This window comes from Choloepus didactylus, chromosome 2 (genome assembly GCF_015220235.1).
Source record: "Choloepus didactylus isolate mChoDid1 chromosome 2, mChoDid1.pri, whole genome shotgun sequence".
Classification (NCBI taxonomy): domain Eukaryota; kingdom Metazoa; phylum Chordata; class Mammalia; order Pilosa; family Megalonychidae; genus Choloepus; species Choloepus didactylus.
Window position 1 is genome coordinate 18,943,114 of NC_051308.1, and position 21,724 is coordinate 18,964,837.

Consider the following 21,724-nt stretch of genomic DNA (forward strand, 5'->3'; position numbering starts at 1 on the left):
TTTTTTTACTTTTTATTGCGATTGTTCACATACCGTACCAACTATCCAAAGATCCAAAGTGTACAGTCAGTTGCCCATGGTACCATCATACAGCTGCTCATCCATCACAATTAATTTTTTTATCAACTTTAGAACATTTTCATTACTCCAGAAAGAAATAGACAAAAAAAGGAAATTCCAGTCCTCCCATACTCCTAACCACCCCTCCTCCATTATTGATTCATAATATTGGTATAGTACATTTGTTACTGTTGATGAAGGAATGTTAAAATACTACTAACTGTAGTATATAGTTTGCAATAGGTACATATATTTTTTGTATATGCTGCTCTATTATTTCTTTCTAGTTATAGTGTCATAACATTTGTTATAGTTCATGACAGGGATTTCTAATATTTGCACAGTTAATCACAACATTGTCCATCACAAGATTCTCTGTTTTATACATTCCCATCTTTTAACCTCCAACTTTCCTTCTGGTGACATACCCTTTCCACCACACTCATCCACCATTCAGCACTGTTAGTTTTTCTCACAACTTGCTACCTTCACCCCTGTCCATTTCCAAATGTTTACGTTCACCCTAGCTGAATATTCTGTTCCTAATAAGCAACCGCTCCCCATTCCTTAGCCTCGTCCTATATTTTGGTACCTTATATTTCATGTCTATGAGTTTACTTATTATAATTAGTTCGTATCAGTGAGACCCTGCAATATTTGACGGTTTTGTTCACACACCATATATTCTGTCCTAAGTAAACAGTCATTGGTTTCCTGTACAGTCACATATTTATGTATTCAGCACCATTGCCACTATCTACATAAGGACATCATTTCCTCCACAAAGGAGGAAGAGCCAAAGAAGGTGAAGAGACAAAAGAAAAAGAAAAAAGAGAAAGAGAGAGGAAAAAAACATGACAGCTAAAAGGAAAAAAGGAAAGACAGCATTAAACTAAAGTAGAATAGTCAAAACAACATCACCAATGCCAGGAGTCCCATACCTTCCCCTGTGCCCCCTCCCATATGCATTTAGCTTTGGTATATTACCTTTGTTATGTTAATGAAGCATAATACAATTTTTCTGTTGATTATAGTCTCTACTTTGCATTGATTGTATTTTTTCCCCAATCCCACCCCATTTTTAACACCTTGCAATGTTGACATTCATTTGTTCCACCTCATGTAAAAGCATATTTGTACCTTTTATTACAATCATTGACACCCTAGGTTTCACTGAGTTGTACAGTCCCAGTCTTTATCTTTCTTCTTTTCTTCTGGTGTCCCACATGCTCCTAACCTTCTTCCTCTTTCAACCATACTCACAGTCATCTTTGTTCAGTGTACTTACATTGCTATGCTACTATCTCCGAAAATGGTTTTCCATAGCTCTCACTCCTGTCTTTTCCTTTCTGTCTGCAGTGCTTCCTTTAGTGTTTCGTGTAGAGCAGGCATCTTGTTCACAAACTCTGTCATTGTCTGTGTATCAGAGAATATTTTAAGCTCTCCCTCATATTTGAAGAACAGTTTTGCTGGATATAGGATTCTTGGTTTGGTGGTTTTTCTCTTTCAGTATCTTAAATATATTACTCCACTTCCTTCTTACCTCCATGGTTTCTTTTGAGAAATCCGCACATAGTCTTATCAAGCTTCCTTTGTATGTGATGGATTGCTTTGCTCTTCTGCTTTCAGGATTCTCTCTTTATCTTTGATGTTTGGTAATCTGATTATTAGTGTCTTGGCATAGGCCTGTTGAGATCTATTCTGTTTGGGGTACGATGCGCTTCTTGGAGCCGTAATTTTATGTCTGTCATAAGAGATGGGAAATTTTCATTGATTATTTCCTCTGTTGTTTCTTCTGCCCCTTTTCCTGTCTCTTCTTCTGGGAAAGGCATGACACATACATTCCTGTGTTTCGTGTTATCATTCAATTCCCGGAGTCGTTGCTCATATTTTTACATTCTTTTCTCTATCTGTTCTTTGGTGTGTAGGCTTTCAGGTGCATTGCACTCCAGTTCCTGAGTGTTTTCTTCTGCCTCTTGAGATCTACTGTTGTATGTTTCCATTGTGCCTTTCATCTCTTCTGTTGTGCCTTTCATTTCTATAGATTCTGCCCATTGTTTTTTTCGAACTTGCGATTTCTACTTTATGTACCGTGTTTTCATTATACTCTTCATTTCTTTTGCCATATCTTCTCTAAACTTTTTGAATTGATTTAGCTTTAGTTTAAATTCCTGTATCTCAGTTGAAGTTTGTTTGTTCCTTTGACTGGGCCATAACTTTGTTTTTCTTAGTGTAGGCTGTAGTTTTCTGTTGTCGGGCATCTGATTTCCTTGGTTACCCCAATCAGTTTTTCCCAGACCAGAATGGGCTCAGCTCTCAGGAGGAGGCAGTAGTATCACAGTTCCCTGAGGGTGTGTCTTAGAAGACTGATGTATCTTGTGAGGTCTCACATCACTGTGCTTTTCCGCCCAGCAGGTGGCACCTGTCAGCCTGTAACTCCAGACTGGTGTAAGGAGGTGCGGCCCGTGGCTGTTTTCCCTCAGGCTCTGGGGTCTAGTTCTGAATGGAAGGTGGGTAGTAGTGCTTGGCACCATGTTCTTCCTCTTAGGGAAAATACACCCCCTAGGGAGAGGTCATTTACATTTGAATTGTCTTTCTGTGCTGTCTCCACCCTTGTCTGGGTCAGAGCACTGGGAACTGAAAATGGCTGAGGTTTTCTCTGCTGAGCCAAAAAAGGGACAGATAGCCCCCTTCAGGGCCAGTCTGTGGCAACCCTCCGGCTCTCCAAGGGGAGTTGTCACCAAAAGCCTCTGCTTGCTAGGGATTTGTAGCTTATATTGTGCAGTCCACATTTGCTAATTAAAACGCCAGTTGGAGCTCAGCTGAGCTATATTCACTTCCTGGGAGAGTGCTGCTCTCTAGAACCACGAGGCTTTGCAGTTCAGGTTGTGGGGGAAGGGGTTCCTAACTTGGATCCGCAGTTTTTACTTACAGATTTCATCCTGCGATCTCGGGCATTCCCCCCAGTACAGGTTGGTGTCTGATGAGTGGCAGTCACATTTGTCCCCCTGCAGTTATTCCGGATTATTTACTAGTTGTTCCTAGTTGTTTATTAGTTGTTCCAGGGAGACAAACTAACTTTCACTCCTCTCTATGCCACCATCTTTTTCCGTCTCTCCCCAGCTTTTTGTTGGAGTTTGCATGGAATAATTTCTTCCATCATTTTGCTTTTAGTCTCTCTTTATGTCATAGGGTCTAAGATGAGCCTCTTTCAAACAGCATATTCCTGGGTTATACTTTTTTAATCCATTCTCCTGGGTAATATTTTTTTTAATCCATTCTACCAGTCTGTATCTTTTAGAGTTTAATTCATTCATATTCAAAGTTATTTCTGTGAAGGGAGTTCTTGAACCAGCCTTATCCTTTGGTTTTCAGTTGTTAGAGCTTCCCTCCCCCCCCTCCCCCATTTTTCCTCTAAGTTACACTTACTAATAACTCTTCAGTTCTGTGCTCTTTTCCAGACCTGTCTCTCCATTCTTTTCTTCTCTGCTAGTAGAACTCCCTTTAGTATTTCTTTCAGGGCAGGTCTCTTTTTCACAAATTCTCTCAGCATTTGTTTGTCTGTAAAAATTTTAAGTTCACCCTCAATTTTGAAGGGTAGTTTTGCTGAATACAGAATTCTTGGCTGGCAATTTTTCTCTTTCAGAATCTGAACTATGTCATATCAGTGCCTTCTTGCCTCCATGGTACCCACTGAGTAGTCAGTACTTATAGTCTTATGTTTACCTTATAGGTGGTGGATCACTTCTCTCTTGCTGCTTCCAGAAGTCTCTCCTTATCTTCAGCATTTGACAACCTGATGAATATATGTCTCGGAGTAGGTTTATTTGGATTTATTCTGTTTGGAGTTCGTTAGGCATTTTTAATTTGCGTATTTATGTCATTTAGAAGGGTTGGGAAGTTTTCCCCAACAATTTCTTCAACTAATCTTCCTAGCTTTTTTCTCTTCTCTTCCCCTTCTGGAACACCAATGATTCTTATATTTGTGAGCTTCACATTGTCCGTTTCCCTGAGATCCATTTCAAATTTTTCGATTTGTTTCACCATTTGTTTTTTTGTGCTTTCACCTTCCATCACCTTATCTTTGACGTCACTAATTTGTTCCTCTGCTTCTTCAAATCTGGTGTTACATGTCCCAAGAATACATTTAATTTATCATCAGTACCTTTTATGTCCATAAGATTTGCTATTTTTTACTCTTGGCAAATTCTTCTTTATGCTCATCTAGGGTCTTTTTTCATGTCCTTTATATCCTAAGTCATAATATTGATATTTGGGTGTACTTCTTTGATTAATTGCTACAAATTTTGTGTCTCTTCCAGTTTTTTAATTTGTTTCTTTGGCTTATCCATATCTTCTATATCCTTAAAGTGCTTTGTAACTTTCTGCTGGCTTGGGACATTTGTTTGTCTTGATAGGGTTATTTTGGGAAGTGCAGAATTATTTATATATAATCGCCTTGGCTGGAGTGCAGTTTCCCAATCCTACCAGCAAGTGGTGCTCTTGGGGCACAGCTTGCTGGAGTGCAGTGTCCCTAAGCTACCAGCAGGTAGTGCTTTCAAGTGGGTCTTCTCCAAACTTCTCCTTTGTGGTGGGCGGAATAGAAACTGGGTGTGGAACCAATACATGCACTGGATCTCCGTGTGCACTGGGGAATTCTGGTCCTGGGGCTGCAACCTGAGTCGCGAGCACACAGGCAGGGAGTTTGATCAAGGGCACCTCACGGATGGGACTTCGGCCCTGCCAGTCAGTTCTCTACCCACCCTGCGCCCGCAAGTCTCTTGGGTATGGGAGGACTCCCTATTGCTGGTATAGCGCCTCTCCTTTCCTTGCTTCTCGCTGTTGCAACCCCCCTGGACTTCCACAGGGGGAGAGCAATAGCCGCCTGCCGGGTTCCCTCACGGGACCTTCCCCGCTGTCTGGCTGTGGATAATCACCCCCCAGGAAACTATCAAGGTATGTGCACGGGAGTGGAGAGTTGCTGCTCACTCCCTTTTCCATCAGCAGTTAGGCTGGGGTGGGGGTGGGGCAGTCCAGATGGGAAACACTCACTGCATCCCTCCATCCACCATTTCTCCTTGGTTTTTGTCAGGTGTCCCCTCCGCGTATTGTGGGAAACTGTCTATGGCTGGTCACAGCCCAGATCCATGGTCCCTGGTACCCTTCAGCCCCTTTCTGGAGGAGGAGAAGTCCGTTCCCCCTCACCTACTCCTCCATCTTCCCAGAACTTTATGTGTGACTTAGAACTGCCACTTTTGCCTGTAAGATCTATCACTTATTTAGCTATCTGAAATTTGTAAATGTGACTTAACCTCTCTAAGTCTCCCATTCATAAAAATGGGTAAAATAATTATGCCTACTTCATAGGACTGCTATGAAAATTAAACATGAAGTACAGACAGTACTAAGCATGGGGCTCAGGACATAATGAATACTCTTATTCTCTCCATCACCACATTCCACGGTCATTTCATGATTAGACTGCCACACTTCTTCATATCCCCTTTAGGCCCTACTGATTAAACTCACAATAGCCAGATGCATTTTTTGTATTGAGATTGTTCACATACCATACAACTATCCAAAAATCCAAAGTATATAGTCAGTTGCCCACGGTACCATCATACAGCTGTGCATCCATCACAATTGTTTTCAATTTTAAAACATTTTCATTACTCCAGAAAAGAAACAAAGACAAAAAAGGAAACTCAAACCCTCCCATACCCCTAATCACCTCCCCTCCATTATTGATCCACAGTATTGGTATAGTACATTTGTTACTATTGATGAAAGAATACTAAAATAGTACTAACTGTAGTATGTAGTTGGCAATAGGTACATATTTTTTTTCCTATATGCCTATTATTAACTTCTAGTTATAGTGTCACACATTTGTTCTACTTCGTGAGAGAGATTTCTAATATTTGTATAGTTAATCACAGACATTGTCCACCACAAAATTCACTGTTTTATACATTCCCATCTTTTAACCACCAGCTTTCCTTCTGATGACATGCCTGATTCTGAGCTTACTCTTTCCACCACCTTCACACACCTTTCTGCACTATTATTCTCACAACATGCTACCTGTCCATTTCCAAACATTTAAGTTCACCCTAGTTGAACATTCTGCTAATAAGCAACCGTTCCCCATTCTTTAGCCTCATTCTATATCCTGAAATATAATTAGTTCATATCAGTGAGACCCTGGAATATTTGCCTATGTGTCTGTCTTATTTCACTCAATATAGTGCCCGCAAGTTTTCTTCATCAACCCATTTCTTTTAAGATAGGCTGGAATGTATGGTGTGTGAAGAAAACTAAGTAAACAATCGATGGTTCCCTGTATAGTCACATATTTATGTATTCAGCACCATCACCACTATCTATATAAGGACATCTCCATTTCTTCCACAAAGGAGGAGGAAGAATCAAAGGTAGAGAGACAAAAAGAGAGAAAAAAAAATGTACATTACAGCTAGAAAGCAATAAAAGGAAAGACAGCATTAAACTAAAGTAGAATAAACAGCCAGACAACATCACCAACACCAGGAGTCCCATACCCTTCCCCTATTCCCCAACCCCCATAGGCGTTTAGCTTTGGTATATTGCCTTTGTTATATTAAAGAAAGCACAGTACAATGTTTCTGTAAATTATAGTCCCTAGTTTGCATTGATTGTATTCTCCCCCCAATCCCACCCTATTTTTAACACCTTGCAGTGCTGACATTCATTTCTTCTCCCTCACTTAAAAACATATTTGTACCTTTTATTACAGTCGTTGAGCACCTTAGGTTTCCCTGATTACACAGTCCCAGTCTTTATCTTTCGTCTTTTGTTCTGGTCAATATACAAAAGAAAATCATATTTCTAGTCTTTCCTATTCTGACAGTGAAAATGTACAAATATTCTACCTTTGCCTTGTTTGCAAAGAAATTCAGGTACAGAAATATGACTATTTTTCTTTTTTATTTTTCTGTTTTAAATATGAGTATTTTTATGGTTAGTATATGTGCATTTCCTTGGCCTTGCTTTTATTTCAAGTTTCAGGATATGTGGCTTTATTCTAAGATATGTAAAATTCGCTATGGAAAAGGAAGATATAAATAAGAAATTAATAATAAAATTAGTCTTTATTGCATTTTTGCCATCAACCTACCTATTCACAGTTCATAAATTAATTAAACTATGTGTATATTTCATTAAATGTCTGTGTCATAGCTGAGGAATTATAAAATTTATTAAACTTACAATTGATAAGAAAAATTTGAACAATGTCTTTAAATCATGAAGCTTTATGATTTTTATGAGAGATTTATGAACTCTGAAATTGCATAGGAAGTTTTGCATGTTTAAGCCCATGTACATTTTTTTTGAAAAGGTTCATAGTTATATCGAATTCTTAGTGGGATCTGTAACCCAATAAGGGTTAGGACTCACCTTAGGAGATTCTTAATTCAAATACACTGATAAGAAATATTTAAAACCATAAGTCACTTATACCACTTAAGCAATTTATATTGAATATTGTTATACTTAAACCTGTGCTATTTTTATCTAAGTGGCATAATCTGCCCTTATTTCAAACCCTTTTCTCTCAACAGATAAAATATTTTGATAAAAGAAGAGACTACTTAAAATTCAAAGAAAAATTTGAAGCAGGACAATTCCAGCCTTCAAAAACAACTGCAGAATCCTAAGCTGTTCCTGAACTTTTCAAAAAGGTTGAAACCATTCTTTTTGGACATTCAAAAATGCTCCATTGACTATGGGTTAATAATAGTTTGAATCATGGTAAACATCAATACTTGTTCTTAACTATAACACTTAACTACACTGATCAAATAACAGAAGATATTGAAACTATGAAGACTTGAAATAAAATGGTATAATATATCCTTAGTTGTAGTAAGGAATCTATATTTGAAGAAAAAGAAAATTAAAGTCTATTATAAAGACATGTATACATTTCTTTCTATTTTCCTTTTTTTGGTTGGACAGTGAGTAGTAGGCCCATTATGACACTGTCATTGTGTGTTCCTGGGAGTTGGCATTTTAATACAGGCACTGAAAAATGAGGATTGGAGGAAACCTGAACTTAAAATCTACAGATAATATATAATAAAAGGCTTCCACACAAAATCTACAGCTAATATTATGCTCAATGATGAAAGAATGCATGTTTTCTAAGTTAAGGATGTCCTCTCACTACTCCTATTCAACACAAATTCTAACCAATGCAATAAGGCAGGGAAGGAAGAAAAGCATACAAATTGGAAAAGAAGAAATAAAAGTGACTCAATCACCAGTTTTGACAATATGGTTATCTTATTAGAAAATCCCAAAGAACTGACAAAAAAAGCTCTTAGAACTAAGAAGTGGCTTTTAGGGAAGTCATCAGATAACAAGCTCAATATACAAAAGAAAATCATATTTCTACATACCAGCATTTGAAATTTAAAAAAGGAAAACACAATCCATAGAAAAAAAGCTAAATTGGAAAGGACTGTATCCAGAATCAATAAAGAAAACAACCCCTTTTCAAAAATGGATAAATGATGTGAACAGATACTTCTCCAAAGAGGATACACAACTGCAAATAAATATAAATATATGCAAGATGCTCAACATTTTTAGATATCAGAGTAATGCAAAGTAAAACCACAATATATCATTACACACCTATTAGAATGGCTTGAATAAAAAATGTTGACATTACCATGTGCTAGGAAAGATGCTAAACAACAGGAACTCTCATTCATGCTTGGTGGGAATACCAAATGGTAAAGCCACTTTGGAAAACAGTTTGGCAGTTTCTTATAAAGTTAAATATATACTTACCTTGTGATCCAGCCATCCCATTCCTTGCTATTTCACCAAATTAATTAAAAACTTATGTTCACACAAAACCTGTATATGAAGGTTTATGAACCTTATTCATAACTGCCCAAAGCTGGAAACAACCCAGATTCCTTTCAACAAAGGCATGGATAAGCAAACTGCGGCAGAGCACAATGGTATACTGCTCAGCAATAAAAAGGAATGGGTTTCTGATTCTCAAAACAACATGGATGAACCTTAAGTGTATCTTGCGTCATGAAAGAAGCCAGACCCAAAGTCTACTTATTATAAGCTTCCATTTGTATGATTCTGGGAAAGTCAAAACTACAGGATAAAAAAACAGATCAGTGGTTGCCAGTGCTTGAGGGGTTGACTGCAAAGGAGTGTCACAAAAGAATTTTTAGGGAAGTAATGAAACCTGTTTAATGATGTGGTGGTGGATCCATAAGTACATGTTTGTCAAGACTCACAGAACTAAACAGTGACTTCTGTTGTATGCTCACCAAAAAATCAACCAGAATGGGAGATTCTGGTATGGAATGCAGATTGTGACAAATGAATTTAACTGTATTTACATATATGACATAGCTTCAGTGAAGGGGAAGGGTAAGAAAGGGGCTAACCTAAATAACTTTGAAAATGGTGTTTTGACTGGATACTGTAAGGCTAAAGATGAAAGGAACTGTTAGCAAGTAGGTAAATTTTTTTTTTCCACAGGAGTATGGCTTATCAATTCTAAAACTACATGTATATCAGGAATGAGCAAAAAAGTACATAGTATTAGTGTTAGATATGAATATCAGTAAGAATTTGTGTTTATATATATATACACATTGGTAAGCATAAATATGTATATAGATATGTGTGTGTGTATGGGTTAGTATACAGACATATTTCATAGTTCTGCCCAGTGAGCGGGCCTAGAAGCAGTGACACTCCAAAAGCAACAAGCACATCTATCACCCAGATCTTGGTTTATAAATACGATTCTCCAGTAAAAGAAACCAAGGTTCCTTGGAGAAATGCCTGAAGAACTAGGTAGCGAAAATAAATGACGACCCTACAACATCTTATAGTAGTGCTAGACAGTTAGAAAATGTGTTTAAAAAAAAAAGTCTTGTCAAAAGGACACAAGACCCAACCATCTATACTGATATAAAAAGATGACTGAATAAGGGACAAGTCTTAAATGTAAAAGAAATAAGGGAAATAGAACAACAATAGATCACTACAGGAGCAGCTGCTATAGGTAATATCCACTGATGAATGCTGAAATTAATGGGCAAAGGAGAAAAAGGATATTTGAATATCATCCAAGTATCTTTCCCAAAATATTTATTAATTACTCTGGTGGTTTTAAGATAGGTCCACGAATTCTGTGATACTCCTCCCTCCAAGAGCTGGAGCTTATTTTCCCTACCCTTAAGTGTAGGATGGACTTAGTGACTTGCTTCCCACAATAGATTATGGGAAGGAAAAACTTTACAGAGAACATGGCAAACACTACCTTAACCAAATGATCAAGGTAATAAGTCATGCTGATATCATGTACTCCTGATATATGATGATAAGTTCCCTTTATCTTTGCAATATTCTTTCTAAAAACCATAACTTCCATCTAATTATGAGACAACATCAGACAAACCCAAATTAAGGGACATGTACTACTTAACCAGTACTCTTCAAGAAAGTGCCAAAAGTGTTAAAAAACAAGGCAAAAATCAATAATCTTTCAGATATTGGAGGAGACTAGAGACCATTACAATGAAAAGCAATGTAGTATCTTAGATTGGATCCTGGAAAAGAAACAGGAACTTAGAGGAAAAACTGGAGAAATCAAAGGCTTGGTTTAGTGTGTAGTACCATGACAATTTGTTAGTTTTGCTAAATGTACTATGGTTACATAAAATGTAACACCTTGGTCAGGGGTAGATGGAAACCTTGTGTACTATGGTTTGCAATCCTTCTGCAAAACTAAAATTATTTCATAATAAACCTATTTATTTTCTTAAACCTATTTAAGAAAATAATAAATATAGGTAATATAGTATGAAACAAATATTATCAAAAAGGACTGTTTTAGTTTGCTAAAGCTGATAAAATGCAATATATAAGAAATGGGCTGGCTTTTACGATGGGGATTTATTAACTTACAGATTTACAGTTCCGAGGCCATGAAAATGTCCAAATCAAGGCATCAACAAGACAGTCTTCTTCCTGAAGAAAGGCTGCTGGCGATCTGGGAAGACTCTGTCACGTGGGAAGGCACTTGGCAGTGTCTGCTGGTCCTTCTCTCCTGGGTTTCGTTGCTTTCAGCTTCTGGCTGCTCCATCTCTCAGCTTCTCTGGCTTTTCTCTCTCAGCTTCTCCAGGGCTTTTTTCTGTGTCTTCCCTCTGTCTTTTATCTTCTTATAAAGGACCCCAATAAGAGGATTAAGACCCACCCTGAATGAGATGGCTCACATCTCAACTTAAGATCCTACTCACCTACTGAATGTTCAAAAATCGATTGTGGTGATGAATGCACAACTATATAATGATACCATGAATCACTGATTGTATACTTTGAATGATTATCCTGTATGTGAATATAGCTCAAGAATACTGCATTAAAAAAAAAAAAAAAAAGATCCTGCTCACCAAAAGATCCTATTTACACCCACACAAATGGATCAGCTTTAGGAAGCTGATCTTTTCTGGGGTACATACAACTTCTAGCCATCACAGGGACTCAGGCATAATTGAAGTTCACTGCTGGGTAGTGGTAAGTGGTTATCATTAAAAAACGATGTAAATCCAATATTAAAAAAAATCAAAAGATTATAACATTGAAGCAAGAATGCAGTGGACTGAAATGCTGAAGGAAAACTGCCTGCAAACAATTTTATATTTGCCAAGACTTTCAAAAATGAGGAAGAGATTAAGAGATTCTCAGAAAAACAAAAGCTGAGGGAGACTTATCACCACTAGAACTCCCCTAACACCAATGCTAAGGAACTGAAAGGAAAGGACACTAGACTAGTTCAAAATGACATAAAGAAATAAAGACCTGTGGTAAAGGTAACCATTTTGGTAATTATGAATGCTAGTATTACTGTATTGTATTGTTTCATATGTAATTCCACTTATTTCCTACAGTCATTAAAATGCAAATGCATAAAAAGTTATGATAAATCTAGGCTTTTGGACATAAAATATACAAAGATATAAGTAGTAAAAAGTATAAAAAAAATGGTTGGGGGACAGGGGCATAAAGGAAAAGTCTATATGCATACTGTTGAAGCTAAGCTGGTGTCAAATGGCTGTTATTTTTATATATTTAGTATGTTAAAATTTAACCCTGCAGTAACCATAAGGAAAACCGATGAAAAATATATCAAGATAGAAATGAGAAAGTACTCAATATGGTACAACACAAGAAAGCAAATAAATATAAAAGTAGGTTTTAATGGAAGTGAGGGAAAAAATGATATAAGACTTCAATGGCTAAATAGCAAAATGCAGAAGAAAAGTCCTGTATTAAAAATGATATAAGACTTCAATGGCTAAATAGCAAAATGCAGAAGAAAAGTCCTGTATTATCAGTAGTGAATTTAAGTGAACTAAACTCTCCAGTCAAAAGGCAGAGAATGGAAAAATGGATAAAAAAGCATGACCTATATGCTGTCTGCAAGAGACCTTAAATCCAAAGATACAAGTAGGTTGAGGGTGAAAGGATGGAAAAAAATAAACCATGCAAGTAGTAACCAAAAAATAGCTAGGGTGGCTATACTAATATTGGATAAAATAGACTTTGGTAAAAAAACAGTTCCAAAGGACAAAGATGGTCATTACATACTGATAAAGGGGACAATTCAACAGGAAGATGTAACAATTATAAATGTATATGCAGCTAATGCAGGGCCCCAAAATATTTAGAGCAAATATTGACAGACTGGAAAGGAGAAATTGACAGTTCTGCATTAAGAGTAGCAGATTTTAACTCATCACATTGAATAATGGATAGAGCATCTTAGAAGATCAATAAGGAATTACAGGACTTGAATGATACTCAAAACCAACTAAATCCAACAGACACATATAGAACACCTCCCAATGAAAACAGAATACACAATCTTCTCAAGTGCACATGGATCATTCTCCAAGATAGACCATGTGTTAGGTCACAAAACAAGCCTCAACAAATTAAAAAATATTGAAATCATACAAATGTATATTCTCTGAACACAAGGGAAGGAAGTTAGAAATCAGTCACAGAGAAATGGAAAATTCACAAACGTGGAAATTAACCTATTCTTAAACAACCAATGGTTTAAAGAGGAAATCAGAAGCCAAATTAGGAAGTATCTTGAGGCAAATGAAAATGTAAATACAACATACCAAAACTTAACAGGATTCAAGCAAGGGCAGTACTTAGAGGGACATATATAGCTCTAAATGCTTAAGATTTAAAAGAAGAGAAACTTTTCATATCAGAAACAACCTCAAAACTGGAAGAACCAGAAAAAGGAGAGAAAACTAAACCCAAAGTGAGCAGAAAGAAGGAAATAACAAAGATTAGAGCAGAGAGAAATGAAATAGGAAACAAAAACAATAGAATCAACAAAACCAAAAGTTGGTTCTTGGAAAAGATCAATAAAATTGACAAACCTTTGGCTAGACTGACAAAGAAAAAGAGGCTAAAATAACATCAGAAATGAAAAGGAAATAAAAAGAACTGTAAGTCGATACGATGAACAACAGTATGCCAATATTCATCTATGCCTAGATGAAATGGACAAATTCTTAGAAACACACAAACTACTTACACACTGACTCCAGAAGAAACAGAAGAGCTCAACAAATTAATTACTGGTAAAGAGATTGAATCAGTAATCAAAAACCTCCCCCAAAAAAGAAAAGACCAGGTCTAGATGACTTTACGGGGTAATGTTACCCAAACATTCAAAGAAGATGTAACTCCATTTCTGCTCAAACTTCCAAAAACAATTCAAGAGGAGGGAACACTCCCAAACTTGGATTCTACGAGGCCAACGTTACCCTCGTACTATCCCCTTCCCCCACCCCCCTACCCCCCAAAAAAAACCTGTACACTGAAAACTAGAAAACACTGCTAAGGAAAACTAAACAAACAAAAAAAACAAAAAACAAACAAACAAAAAAACAGTAAATCAGCACATGTAGGTTTCATTACCAGTTCTGATAATGATATGCAAGAGTAATTCAACTCCTTTGGGTTCAGTTTCCAGTTATCAGAATACAGAATAATGGTAACCACTAATTGAACGATCTCTGGGCTAACAGGGTAGATGAACAATTTCGTAGCAACTTGGTATGTGTGATTATGGCTTAGTTCATGACTTGACTTGACTATTTTATAAGAAAGCTGGCTCCATGTCTTGCCAAGCATATGTATGCTCAGAGAGAGTAAGTAGATATAAAGCAGCAAAAAGAGGCTACCAACTCCTCTTCATTTTTACATCAACTTCACCATGTTTCCTTATCACTTAAGGGTCTTGGTGTTAATAGTTAATAGCTACTTCAATTCTGCCTCACTTTTATCATAGTCAACATCTCTGACACCACTAGTTTCTAGGAAAGAAGTTATCTTTAAGCACATTGTTTTATTTCCATGATTGCTTAAAATATTTTATTAAAGAAGCAATATAATTTGGTTAAAACTGTTAAGGAGAACAATTATATAGTAATAAAATTAAGGCACATGACAAAATTTTGGCATTAAATTGCATAATACAATTTACCCCAGTAAATTTTCAAAATGTATTTCATTAGTCCAAATAGTTTTAAAAAATGTTTCGATAGCACCAAAAATTCATCTCAGATAAGGCACAAACTTCAGCACTTTATGTCTCGGTGCTTAAGGAGCTGTTGTCTTGTATATTCCCAGATCAGTAGAGCTCCACTCACATGAACATTAAGCGAGCGGATGATACCCTGTTGAGGAATTTCCACACAAACATCCAACTGCTGGATCAGATTTGCTGGAATTCCTTCACGTTCATTTCTGATGAAGAAAAATGGAGGCAAAAAGGTTGGTTTTCTTCTAATACACAATTTTCCCCTTAGGTGTTCTGAAAGTTACTGGAAGAGGCAGTTTAACAACATGTAATAAGTATATGGTACAAAGAAACAAATATAAACTTAACAGAAGAATTTATGGCTCAATTCTGTGTTCACCCAACCATCTCAGACCAGTGAAATAAAAACAAAAACTAGGGAGGCTTTCCATAGCCATTACATGTCAAAAGAATAGAGTGTATGTAATATCAGGAGTGCAGGCAAATTATAAAATACAAAGGTAAAATTTTATAGACTAGGACTCAGAGAATATATTATGGATGAGAATTTTTCTTACCCCAACAAGAGAAGAGATTTCTCAGGAAAGCAGTATTGTGTCAAGTCTAAACTTTTGGCAGTTTGTTCCACACCAATGATGGTATAACCTTCTGCTTTCTTCTGTTGCAGATAATCAATTAGCTGAGGTGGTTTTACCTTAACGTTAGTTTAAAAAGAACAGAACATTAAATCATTCAGCAATAGCCCTGCTTAGAGTAAAATCAGAGCTTAAAAAAAAAAAAAACTTTCTAAGCTAAATTTGTTAAACAATTTTTTAAAGGGAAAGAGTACAGAATTGTATACAATATCATATACATTTAGAAAAATTATTCCTAAATCAACAATAAGTTCAAACAGGTCCCATTTTACTAAAAAGACTTGATTCTGTATTAGTGCTGATTTCTACAAATAAAACAATGAAAAATAATAAAAGTAACGGGAACAGAGTAGGCTATATTTTCCTGTTATATATTGTTTTTAAAATACTGAAAGGCTAGACTAAATTATAGCAGAAGTACTGATACATGAAAATACAGTACTACAAAAGAGTTTAGCAGATAAAATTATACCTAATAAATTACTTTCCACCCACCTCCACTAAAGGAAGCCACTGTTCTGCTGAAACACTGAGGTACTGAAACTGTTTATCACTGATATAATGAAGATTGCCAACAACAAGAACTGAGGCTCCAAATATCTCACAGGTCCGGCATAATCCTTCACAGAAAAAAAAACAAAGTATTAAGATTGTTTTCCAATATAATGTTAAGTTCATTATACCTCACACATTGTTTTGAAGCCCCTGAAGAGAGTTAAAAATAGAAAAGATAGCCAAAATGACAGTGGATTGATTAAAAAATTTCTGGATGAAATGACTTTAAGCAAGCTCTCTGGAAACTATAATTTTACCTCCTAAATTGGTTGGTTTATCAATGAGTGAGGCTACTACAATCAGTCTACAAATTGACTTTCCAAGTCTGGCAGCACGATCCTGAAACATTAGCTCCAGATCAGAATCTGGAACATGATTTTTCCATGGGATAATCTTCTTTTGAACATCAGTCCACTCTGATTGGTTATCTCCTTCACCTGAGTTAGAACCTGGAACAGAAAATATATATATATATATAAATATATATATATATGTATATATAAATTTTAGAAGCATAAAATGATAGTTTAGAATGTGATTCATCATGTTAACTAAAGAACTTGGCCTAGATTCATATACAGTTGCCATTTTCAATAGCAATTTTAAGTTTTCAAATTCAGCTCTACTAACCAATATAACACATTTCAAAAAATTCTGAGATACACATTTTTTTCAAATTTTGGCATACCTGAAATTGGGAAGCATCTTAGCCAGTAGGTTATTATAGTGTGGCACATTTTTCTTAGAGGTACATAAAATAATGGTGTATTTTACAAACAATATTGTATTAGATTAGAATTTCTTTATCTTAATTATTTTACAAGTACTTGGGGAACTTTTCTAATATGAAAGATATTCTGTAAAGCAATTATTTCTTGACTAATTTTATAAGTAATATAATGTTATAAACCTAATTATAGTACTTTGATCTTTGTAGTACAGGATTGAGACTATCTTTAAGAGAAAAATTCATCCTTTCCAGGGCTCTGCTCAACTCTTTCTCAAGCCACACTGTTCATTCATTGACCAATGCTTGGTTGCCTATAAAATGAGACAGTCCCTGTCCTCAAGGAGCACTTAGTTTACTATAGACATGCAAATAATTATAACACAGTACTAAAGTGAGGGTTTACTCACACAGGAAAGGAGTTATCGATGTCTGCGGTATGGAGAGGCAAAGTTTAAGACCCAGGAAGGCTCAAGGGAAAGTAAGTAATAAGTTTGCAAAGCAAGCAGTGTGGGAGAAGGGCAGTGTAGACAGACAGTTGACACAGCATATGTACACACACAGGACGTGGAAGGAAAAAGACTTGGACAACAGCAAGAACTCTGGTGTAGCTGGAGCTTGGAATGGAATGGAGGAAGATCTCAGGCCAGATCTTAAGGGCTTGGTATATACTAATAAAGAATTTATCCAACAGATAGGAGCCACCAAACGATATTAAGGAGGAATAGCAATACTGGTTTTGTGATTTAGAAAAATTCCTCTTAAAAGCAGTGTGAAGATATACTGGGGCTAGAAAACTATTAAGGGGCTTTTGCACTAGTCTAGGCAAAGACAATGAGAGTCTAAATTAAGTCAATGCAAAGAGGGGCAAAAGAGAAAGGGAGAAAAAACCTATTTGGGAGCACAATCACCAAGACTTGGTACTGGATGGATGTGGCAAGGGAAAAAACAGGAAAAGAATGACTTCTATGATGACTGAGTGACACATTAATAGAGAGGATATAAAGAGGAGGCAAGTTTGGGCAAGACAATAAATTCAGTTTGGCTATGGTGAGTTTAAAGAACTTATGGAGAGAGGGCCACATCTGAGCAACAAAGAGGCCCTCTCTCTCTGGCTAAGCCAACTTGAAAGGTGAAATCACTGCCCTCCCCCCTACGTGGGATCAGACACCCAGGGGAGTGAATCTCCCTGGCAACGTGGAATATGACTCCCGGGGAGGAATGTAGACCTGGCATCGTGGGACGGAGAACATCTTCTTGACCAAAAGGGGGATGTGAAAGGAAATGAAATAAGCTTCAGTGGCAGAGAGATCCCAAAAGGAGCCGAGAGGTCACTCTGGTGGGCACTCTTACGCACACTTTAGACAACTCTTTTTAGGTTCCAAAGAATTGGGGTAGCTGGTGGTGGATACCTGAAACTATCAAACTACAACCCAGAACCCATGAATCTCGAAGACAGTTGTATAAAAATGTAGCTTATGAGGGGTGACAATGGGATTGGGAAAGCCATAAGGACCACACTCCACTTTGTCTAGTTCATGGATGGATGAGTAGAAAAATAGGGGAAGGAAACAAACAGACAAAGGTACCCAGTGTTCTTTTTTACTTCAATTGTTCTTTTTCACTTTAATTATTATTATTGTTATTTTTGTGTGTGTGCTAATGAAGGTGTCAGGGATTGATTTGGGTGATCAATGTACAACTATGTAATGGTACTGTAAACAATCGAAAGTACGATTTGTTTTGTATGACTGCATGGTATGTGAATATATCTCAATAAAATGAAGATTAAAAAAAACAAAAAAAATAAATAGATGGAGATATGCATATAAAAGTAATATACATAGACCTAAAAAAAAAAAAAAAAAAAAAAACTTATGGAATAGCTGGATCCAAATGTCCAGGAGACTCAGGAAACAGCCTAGGTAAGATAAATATTTCAAAATTACAGTTGTATAGGTGGTTGTTTCAAGCTGTGGGAATTAATAAAACTGTTCAGGCAGAAGGAGGAAAAAAACAGACCAATGAAACAACTCAGGGGTAACATGTAAGCCTCAACATAAAAACCCTATTGCACTATGCCTCTCTTTACCAAAAACAAACAAAACAAAAAGGAAAAACACCTCTTTAATCTCTTCCCCTTCCAGTTGATACTTCATTTCTTTGCTCTGTTGCTCTATGGCAAAATTCAAAAGAGCTGTCTATATATGTTGTACCTATTTCTATTCCTCTCAGTGTCTACTCAACCCATTCGAGTAAGGCTTTTCCCACCACACTAATGCAATGGCTCTTTGCTGACATCTTTTTTCCTCAAAATCTTCACATTTGCTCTTTTCTACTCCTGGAAAGTTCTCCCCCAGATCTTTGCTTCACTTGCTCTATCACTTCATTTAGGTCTCTCCTCAAACTCCTTAGAAAGGCCTTTCAAACTCATTGTCACTATCTCTATACTGTGCTTTATTTTTTTCATAGTTAACTTTTTACTATCTCACATTATATTTTATATTTGCTTATGGTTATCTCCCCCATAAGAATGTAAGCTCCATGAGGGCAGGGACTTGATCTTATGCCTAGCACACAGGAAGAAATCAATAAACATTTATCAAATTAATAAATTTACAGCAATATGTCTTAAAATGTGTTACTGAACCATCTAGAGTGCCTGATAAAAAAATGCGCTCTCCCAGAATCCTCCTCCAGATGTAATGAATCAAAATACAAGTTTAGAACCCAACAACATGCACTTTTAATTAACAGGTTATCAAAGTGATTCTTGAAAACATCAAAATTTTAGAGAACTGCAAATGTAAGGGACAAGTGGAGGAAGGGAAACTCATAAAAGACAGTGAGAAGAGTCAGATTTAGAAGGAAAACCAGGATAGCAAGAGAGTGGCAAATAAATGCTGCAGAAAGGTCAGGTATGATCAGAAGAAAAAAGTGTCCATTTAGGTTTTGTAACTGGAAGGAAACTGATGATTTCCTGAAAGCAGCTTCAATGGTGGCTACAGGTTAGGAAGACATAAATAAGGAAGAAATGTGAGTGACAAAAATGATGAGAATGTAGGCTAGTCTGCCAAGAATAGTTGTGATCTTAAAAATGGGGTGGGGAACCTGATCCTTTGTTTTTTAGACCAGCTTGAGTGAGAAGGGGAGGAGGAGGAGGTAGGCAAGAGATAGAGAAGAAATGTAGGTTCTAGAAAAAACTGAAGGGAAGTAGTCAGTGTAAAAGGAAGGTTGAAGATACGTAAGAAAGGAGAGAGCAGATGAAGTGATGTCCACCCAGACAAAGAAGAGACTAGAAAGAAGAGCTCTGCTTTATTCCTAAAAGGGACAAGAAAAAAGGTATCACAATTTGGCCCTGAAATGTATTCTGCTGTCTCATCTTTCTCTTAAGGGCATTCTCTTCTAATTTTATCCATTAAAGTTAGATAGTATAAATACCTACTTCCTTAAATCTATATTCTTTACAGAAATATACAGAGAGCAATAAATACTAATTAACGATATTTAAAAGAAAAGAGAAGCCACTAATTTATATGAAACATCAGATTCTCTCAAGCTTTCTATAGTCAAGTTAACTCTTCAACTGAAAGTATTAAAGTTATAACATTTTTCAATGTTTTTTTCTCTAAGTGATGGAACAGAAGCCACACATCAATGGAAAAATGATATTATCAACTACCTGTTCCGATGAACATAAATCAATAAGCCTAAACATGTTTAACAAGGGGGAAAAATGAAATAAATATCTTTTTACCTATGTCCTGCTGAGACCAGTCACCTGGCTTTAGTTCACAAAGTTGAGTTTGAGAAAGGTAGCACTGAAATCCTGCATCTAAAGGAATGTCAGTGAACATGGTAAATTTACCAATAGCAATCCATTCATCTTCAACAAGACCTGAAAGGCGTGGAAGGATGTAAAATATGGTCTGAAAAGAGAATTGTAAAATTAAATTTTTTTTCCATTAAAAATACCAAAGAAATACATGATGACATGCTTAAAATACAACTTTATCATTATGGATGTATTCTCCCAAACTATCATATATGATCAAATTACATACTTTCATTTTTATCCTGCAGCAATTATTCTTGCTCATCTTCCCTAAGAAATTGGGTTAATTTAGGAAATCCCTGAAAACAGGCAGATCTTCCACACCTTCTGTGTTCTTAACTGTAAGTAATACAGCACTGAACCTACACAGTAGGTTCTTAATAAAAACAAAAGATGTTTTGGAATTAATCAGTACTAATGTTGAACAAAATTTGGACAACTGCAATTCAATAACCAAACACCTCCATAAGTTATCAAGTTCAGTCTCTTTTGATGCCACATTTTTTACTCTCATTATCATGGGATGGAATTTAGAAATGTATTTTGGGCTTGACCTTAGGCAAGCCATTTAGCCTTTCCAATAGCTTCAGCATGCTCATCTGTAAAATGAGGATACAATCAGATTAAAACAGCATATAAAAGTGTTTTGTGAAGTGCACTGTATGATACCACTGTAAATAGTTACTACATAAATAATCTTCCTTTCCTTTTCTTACCTACTAAAAGAAAACTGAGAACCAGAAAACAATTAAAGGTAAAGAGGTACAGAAGAAGCAGAAGCACAATTTATGGGCTTTTAAAAATGAAATAACTTTTAAGAATGTGCAAATCTTTATAAAAGTTTTAGAATGAATATGATTTTCTTCGTGCTAGCAATATTTACAAATTTAAACTGGCATCATGATGACTGCAGTGAAATGCTTATTAAGTATCCAGTATACTAAGTACAGTTATAAATATATAAAGAGAGACAGTTCTTGTGAGTGAATAACTTCCATTATTTTATTTCCAAATGTAATTATGATTTAGATCATTAATGGGAAATAAAGACTAAAGGGAAAAGGGAGAGAGGGAAGCAAGGGACTTACTACTGCTGGAGAACTGAACAGAAAAAGGTTGACTTAACACTAGATAGTTATTAAAGGAGTCCTTCAGAAAGATGTCAAACAAAGCATTCTGGGCGCTAAAGAACACAGAGCAGAGCATGTTAAAATATTTGTTTCCTATTCAACAAAGTAACAGTTGAAAATCCT

The 21,724-nt window shown here is 36.2% G+C and overlaps 2 protein-coding genes across 17 annotated transcripts in view; one reads left to right on the forward strand and one right to left on the reverse strand.

Annotated features, from left to right (window-relative positions):
- The window catches only part of LOC119522701 (cytochrome c oxidase assembly factor 6 homolog), a 106,890-nt gene that overhangs the window by 49,925 nt on the left and 35,241 nt on the right, over positions 1-21,724 (forward strand). For 2 of the 10 annotated variants that reach the window (XR_005214506.1, XR_005214508.1), the window contains exons 3-4: positions 7,665-7,784; positions 14,809-14,952. The exons of 1 other annotated variant lie outside the window; for it this stretch is intronic. Coding sequence is in view for 6 of the 9 variants with exons in the window: in XM_037821295.1 (XP_037677223.1) it covers positions 7,665-7,760 (96 nt within the window). In the remaining 3 variants the exon portion in view is untranslated. Of the gene's footprint in view, positions 1-7,664; positions 11,032-11,057; positions 11,097-14,808; positions 15,514-21,724 lie in introns of those variants that run through there. 7 more of the 10 variants (XM_037821322.1, XM_037821325.1, XM_037821314.1 and 4 more) reach the window with 5 other exon arrangements.
- TARBP1 (TAR (HIV-1) RNA binding protein 1) overlaps positions 14,543-21,724 on the reverse strand; it is a 105,399-nt gene continuing 98,217 nt past the window's right edge. For 5 of the 7 annotated variants that reach the window (XM_037821205.1, XM_037821220.1, XM_037821209.1 and 2 more), the window contains 5 exons: positions 20,394-20,565; positions 16,167-16,358; positions 15,850-15,974; positions 15,277-15,413; positions 14,543-14,925 (listed from right to left, as the gene is read on the reverse strand). In XM_037821205.1, the coding sequence (XP_037677133.1) occupies positions 14,757-14,925; positions 15,277-15,413; positions 15,850-15,974; positions 16,167-16,358; positions 20,394-20,565 (795 nt within the window). In that variant the 3' untranslated portion in view covers positions 14,543-14,756. Of the gene's footprint in view, positions 14,926-15,276; positions 15,414-15,849; positions 15,975-16,166; positions 16,359-18,481; positions 19,958-20,393; positions 20,566-21,724 lie in introns of those variants that run through there. The other 2 variants (XM_037821228.1, XR_005214497.1) reach the window with 2 other exon arrangements.